The 6,362-nt window shown below is 38.6% G+C and overlaps 1 protein-coding gene across 1 annotated transcript; it reads left to right on the top strand.

Moving 5' to 3' along the window:
- Positions 1-200: 200 nt before the first annotated feature.
- LOC147630580 (multicopper oxidase LPR1 homolog 4-like) lies at positions 201-3,007 on the top strand. The gene is made up of 3 exons (XM_086810015.1): positions 201-718; positions 886-972; positions 1,140-3,007. The coding sequence occupies exons 1-3, from the start codon at positions 344-346 to the stop codon at positions 2,109-2,111; spliced, it is 1,434 nt and encodes a 477-aa protein (XP_086666141.1). The 5' UTR covers positions 201-343; the 3' UTR covers positions 2,112-3,007.
- Positions 3,008-6,362: the final 3,355 nt, after the last annotated feature.

Below are 6,362 nucleotides of genomic sequence, written 5' to 3'. Positions count from 1 at the left end.
TGTGCGAAGAAGAGGAGAGATGAAGCTTTACAACCTTTACAATGTAGAGCACCGTAAATCATTCAATCCCCTCGGTTCCAGGCGAGAAAAACAAAACCAAGCGCTCACCACGCATCTTTCTAGAATTGTGCGCATTAAACCAAACGCTAACCAACGTAAAACCTCCTCATAAAGTTGTTAGGTCATGTGAAAAAGCATTCCAGCCTTCTAATTAAACCAGGCACGAAAAAACCATCCTTCTCAATTTGCTGGCGCGGGCGCTCTATATATTACACCTTATGTCGCCGGAGCTCCACCGTATCTCGTCCACCTGCTCTGCCGCACCGGGACTAGGTCGGCTAAGATGCAGCTACTATTCTTTTACTGTGTAATTCATCTCCTTCTGCTCGTCTTCCATCCTGCAGTATTTGGCGCGGCAACATTAAGGCGCCATTCTGATCAGTTTCACTTTGTTGGGTATTCTCCTGTAAGTACAATTACAGCTGCTCCTGCTCCGGCTCCTGATTATGCTCCTGCTCCTGCTCGACCTGCTCCTTATTATGATCATGCCGCAGCAGTGCCGGCTCCTGCTCCTGATCATAATCCTCGAATTTGCACCGATGTAATAATTGTGCCAAGCCCTCCCTTGGAGAAGTTCATCGAGCCCCTTACCTTCCCTCCAGTACTCGACGTCTCCAATGGCCCACCCCTCACCATCGGTGCCTACAAAATCACTCAGGTGGTGATCAATACATACTCTCAGATTCTCATTAACGATCATTTGAATCTCTTCACCATCACCACCACTTGTAAAATCGGCGCTAATTATTCTACAGCATTTGCTTCATGAGATGCTGCAGTTAAAATCACATAATTTTGTCATTCACGCTAATAACGTTTGCGCAGAAACTACACCGAGACTTGCCTAACACTACTCTCTACGCGTTCGGGACTAGCCAGGAGACAGCTACGTTTCCTGGGCCTACTTTGATGGTAAACACACCATAACTGTTATACTGTGTCCATAAAATCCTGCTTGCCTGTTTTTTCTTTTTTGTGTGCGCTAACACGCGGTAGATTAAGCAGTCTGATTTTATTATGGTTGATTTGAAGTGTGTACTCTTCACGGTGTGTAATCGTGGGTTTGGGTTTGGCTGCAGGCGAGGCGATATGTAGCAGCGCATGTTCGATGGGAGAATCACATCCCAGATGAGCACCACTTCTTACCACTAGCTACCCAAATAGAGTGGGCCAATCCAAGGAGAGGCGGCGTACCGGTGGTGGTGCACCTTCACGGTGCCGAGGTACCAAGCATCTACGACGGGAACCCCGACGCATGGTTCACACCCAAGAATGAGACGGGCCCCGCGTACTCCACACAAGATTATGTCTACCCTAATCGACAAGATCCCACTGCACTATGGTATCACGACCACACCATGGGCATCACACGCCTCAACGTGCTGGCGGGCTTGTCAGGGCTTTACATTCTCCGCCCCACAGAGGAGGAGGAGAAGATGCTCAACCTCCCAAATGGCATTCCTCTCTTCATAAAAGATTGGGGCTTCTTTGCTAATGGCTCTCTCTACGTCCCTGGACCTGCCAACTTTGATCCCCGATATTGGTGTCAAGAGTCATTTGACATTGTGCTTGTCAATGGCAAGGTCTGGCCCTTCTTGCGTGTCTATGCGAAGCCTTACAGGTTTCGAATTGTCAATGCATGCAACCAAAGGTACATAGGCTTGTACTTTAGCCATAACCTTCAAAATCTCACCTTCTTGCAAATTGGCACCGATGGCGGGTTCCTTGATGAGCCCATGAGCACCAACAATCTTCTTCTCTTCCCATCGAATAGAGTCGATGTAGTATTCGATTTCACAGGGCTTGAGAGTGGCGCGGAAGTCATTCTAAGAAACTTCCCTATGCCACTCTCTACGAGTGATGAATCTTTTCAAATTCTCCAAACCACTTTCATCATGAAGTTCATAGTCGTTGAGGATGGAGGCACCCGCGAAGGCCTAATTATGGATCCAAACTACAAGGCGAGGTTACCAAGCAATATACGACACATGGCAAAAGCTTATAATGCAAACAAGGTAACTCAATCAAGGCAAAGTCAGCTTATTGTTTGAACTGTTGAATACTTAAAGTCAACTCCTTAAGCTTCTATGTACTTATTTATCTTGTCTTAGTTGTTCAGGTTCTGAATCATATGATCACCCAACCACATCAAGTAAGAACAATTAACATAACTGTTCGTGTCAACAATTCAAGAGTTGAATGGCTTAGCTTTGGCAATGAGACTTGGCATGACCCTGTAACAATAAATCCTATTTATGGAAGCACGGAAATTTGGGAATTCGTCAACATTGCAAATTCTCCTCATGTAACGCATATCCATCTCATTCACTTTCAAGTCCTTAACCAACAAAGAATTGATCGTGAATCTTATATCAATAACCAATGTTCCATAAGTATAGCCTACCCCAATGATGGAACATGCTTCCTTGACTACCCGCAAAGCCCAAGTCTTGATCAACAAGGATGGAAGGATAGTGTGATTAGTTATGAAAACTTCATGCTTCGTATTCTTATACATTTTACAACAAGAGAAGGGCACCCCTTCAACTTCGATCCAACTGAAGGCCCAGGATATTTGCTCCACTGCCATATGCTGCAGCATGAGGACCACTTCATGATGAGGCCATATAGGCTACACCATAAAGAACACAATAGCTACTAATCATGGATTCTGGACAGAGGCCACAACTAACCTCAGGGGGTGCACTACTAAGAAACTCTATGTATCACGTGTGTTGAAGGGGTATTTAAAAAACCCCTTAGCTCTGAATTTTTCATCAATAAAATGATCCCTTTTTCTTTATGGACTTCTAAGTCTTTTTTTGAAATCTATTTAAAAAACCCTCCGGGGGTTTACTTTTAAAATTTTTTTTTTTGTAGGGGTATTAAAAAAACCCCTTACACTTACATACTTTTATGAATAAAATGACCCCTTTTTCCTCATAAACATATGATTTGTTTTCAAAACCGGTTAAAAAAACCCCTCCTGTAACTGTAATTCTATAACTTTTTTGAATTAGTATACCCTTCTTGATGAACTCACGTGCTACACTTACATATTTTTAGGTGACCCCCCCTCCCAAGAAAAAATCCCTTAAATTTTTGAATTAAAAAACCCCTTCATTTGAACTCATGTGGTATACTTACATATTTTTAGGTGAACCCCCCTAGCAACGAACTAAGTATCTATCTTTCAGAAAGGTCTCCTATAGTAGAACTACCATCATGTAACTCATTACGTAATTAATTATATTATTACATGTATATCAAGGAAACACTTCTATATTTTGCCTTGTTGTACATACAGTACAATAGTCTTAGCCGAAGGATTTGAGGATTTTATTTATGTTTTAGAGCATTCGTGTTTAAAGAGTAGATAATAAGAACAATTGAATGCTAGACCCAAGCTTGGACAATGTACTTTTTATGTGTGGTGGACAAAGAAACAAAAAGGGAGAGAAAATAAAACAAAGAGCCTCTCTAGGATTGTAAAATGCCTCTAATGAATGTTGTGTTTGATTGATGTTATAAACCATATCTCATAGTAAGTGATTTAAATCAATATCAAATCCAGTCCCATGTTTCTACTCGGGAGTAAATAGAGAGTCATCGGATCCACATTCCTCATTCTTTATCCGATCATTCACATTAGCATAATTATCATGGTTATAAATGTGATAAAGATGAAATTTTATGTTTTCGTATTTCTTGGTTATAAACATCAATATGAGCTATAGAGATTCGTCTTTTATATGTGTTGTGTTATGAATACTTTAGTAGGACACTTAGATTTTTCTATAATATGTACACATGAATGTACACTTATTTTGATGGAAATCACCCCCTATAACTATGTTTCCTTCATGAATGTACATTGCTAATAATAGGTGGCACTCATTCGTGTCACCCTTATGTGGAAGGGCTTTGATGTTTCATTTTAGTTCAACGTCCTGGAAATTTTTAAACACACTTAGTTTCTTTTAGAACACTTGTGAATGCACATTATAGTTTTGAATAGTGGTTGTTCACAACAAATATGGGCTAAGATGTATGTCAATTTAACAAGTCATAAGTTTTTATACATAAAGGCCTCAAGGTTCCATTTGAAGGCATAACATTCAACATTAAGTAAAGCTTTTATATTGAGCTAGTTTTTTTACATTTTTTTTCAATATTGAAGGTAAGCAAAGCCTTATATATTCATGAAAGATTGCTTCATTAGTTTAGATTCTAATGATCTATCTCCTTATTATCTACTCTTTAAACACAAACACTCTATTCTATAAGACAATAGGCCAATAGACATGACAATCCTAAAATCCTTCATTAGCTTTCATTTGTGAAAAAATAGGGGTATGTGCAACCACTATTGACAAGAGTTAAAATTGAAGAAACTTCTTAATATTTGACATATTGGAGGCCTACCAAGAACCTAATGTGATTATATTTAAGACAAATCTAAATATTTTGATGAGAGTGATGGTTCTAAGAAAACACAATTTCTTTCACACTATAAGAAGACAACCTCTTAGTAGCCAATATCTCAAATCTGACATGGAGGCCTACCAAGAACTTAATGTGATTATATTTGAGACAACTCTAGATGTTTTGAGAATAGTGATGATTCTAAGATTTAAGACAATTCTATATATTTTGAGGATAGTGATGGTTCTAAGAAAACATAAATGTTTGCACACTATAACAAGATACAAATTTTTGCAACAAATTCACAATAGTTTTTTGGTACTATTTTCAATGATATTTTTGCTACACAGTAACAAAAATAGTAGCAAAAATAGGAGTGCTTGGGAAAAAATTATTCCTTCTCGCTTCGCACTCTAGGCGATTGCTTAAAAATAAATAAAAGATAGGCCATCTTGTCTTGCCTACAAACCACAACTTGCTTTTGTGAGCTTCTTGTAAGAAAAGGCAAGACTCTTGTGATTTTGCCATACAAGCAAAAATGAGCTTCTTGTTTCTCCTCTTCTTCATTTTCAATCTATCCAAGGATAAGCTTCTTCTTTCACTTCTTTACGCAAAGGATGAGCTTCTCTTTCACTTTCTTCTAGTTCTTCACTTTTTCTTTTTCCTTTCTTCTCTATTTCTTTTTCACACAACATCATAGAGCTCTATGCAAGGATCTTAGAGGTTATGTAATATAATTTATAGAGCTTACGTAATATGATGCATAGAGATATTCCATAATCTCATGCAAGAGATATGATCTTACGCATATTTCTATGCAAAATCTCTTTTGTGAGTTTATACAAATCTATATGCATGTAAAATGCATAAGATCTCAATGTATGCATAAGATCCCACTTTTAAATTTTATAATGTTGTGATTTCCTTTGTTTAAACTTTCTTGAGTGTCCTGTATCTTGTTCCTTACATACTTCATGGAAAAAAGTGTTGTAATAAGCAAGATACATTTATAACCATTCTCAAGTCTCATGTAGCTTGTGGCTTCTACAAGTGCTCCGTGTGGCAAGAAAACTACACTATAAACTATTGTGGTGCAATGTATCCATCTCGATAAGGGCTCTATGTTGAAATGAGTGATGCTAGAGTGCCAAGTCACCTAGCCAAGTTATCCCACATGAGCTATCATAGCTTTGTTGTAATCTCCTCATATAAAAGAGGACCATTTTAAGTAATGCAAAATGTAGTAAGCTCTCAAGCCTCTCTTTGAGTACAAGTATCAATCTTGTAACCTAATTGAGCTTGAGTCTTAAGCTAAATTAGCTTAGTTTATTCATTATGTTTGTTATTAGATATCACCCACCCTAGCTTAGCTTAGCACTAATCACATGTTAATTAGATTAGGATTACGATTAGATAGTTGATTGTCAATAGGGAGCTTGATCCATTAATAGGGAGCTTGATCCATTAATTTCAACATGGTATCAGAGCTTGTTTTAATCTCTCCATTAGCTTAGCCTTAGCTCACACTAGTCTAATTACTTCACTAATCACCTAATTATTCACTAAGCTCAAGCTTATCCTTCTCTTCTACTTGTGGTCCAAAATTGCAAGAGCTTGTTCTCCTCTAAGAAGCCACCATTTCTCTTAAAATTTTAGGAGCACATTACCCAACCCTAGATGCTTGTATACCTTAGAGGAATTAGGTGCATCTTCGCTACATAATCCAAAAACGGTGCTGGAATTCTGACTGGTCTTTTAATGAAAGCTCTGTGCCTGCTCAAAATTGGTCCAGGCCCCTTTAGGGCTAGTTAACAATGGTGCAAGGACACTACAAATGAAGTCTTAGCCCATTTCATCCACGGACGCGACCACAGCAA

This window comes from Cibotium barometz, chromosome 16 (genome assembly GCF_041138505.1).
Source record: "Cibotium barometz isolate CiBa-2024 chromosome 16, ASM4113850v1, whole genome shotgun sequence".
NCBI classification, from domain to species: domain Eukaryota; kingdom Viridiplantae; phylum Streptophyta; class Polypodiopsida; order Cyatheales; family Cibotiaceae; genus Cibotium; species Cibotium barometz.
Note: the sequence above shows the minus strand (reverse complement) of the source record. Positions and strands in the feature narration are given on the sequence as shown.

Bases quoted from the DNA above. Each gene is read 5' to 3' on its own strand.
- LOC147630580 (XM_086810015.1), top strand. From the start codon at position 344: ATGCAGCTACTATTCTTTTACTGTGTAATTCATCTCCTTCTGCTCGTC. The intron at 719-885 runs GTGGTGATCAAT...ACGTTTGCGCAG, and splicing joins GTGCCTACAAAATCACTCAG to AAACTACACCGAGACTTGCC. The intron at 973-1,139 runs GTAAACACACCA...GTTTGGCTGCAG, and splicing joins TTCCTGGGCCTACTTTGATG to GCGAGGCGATATGTAGCAGC.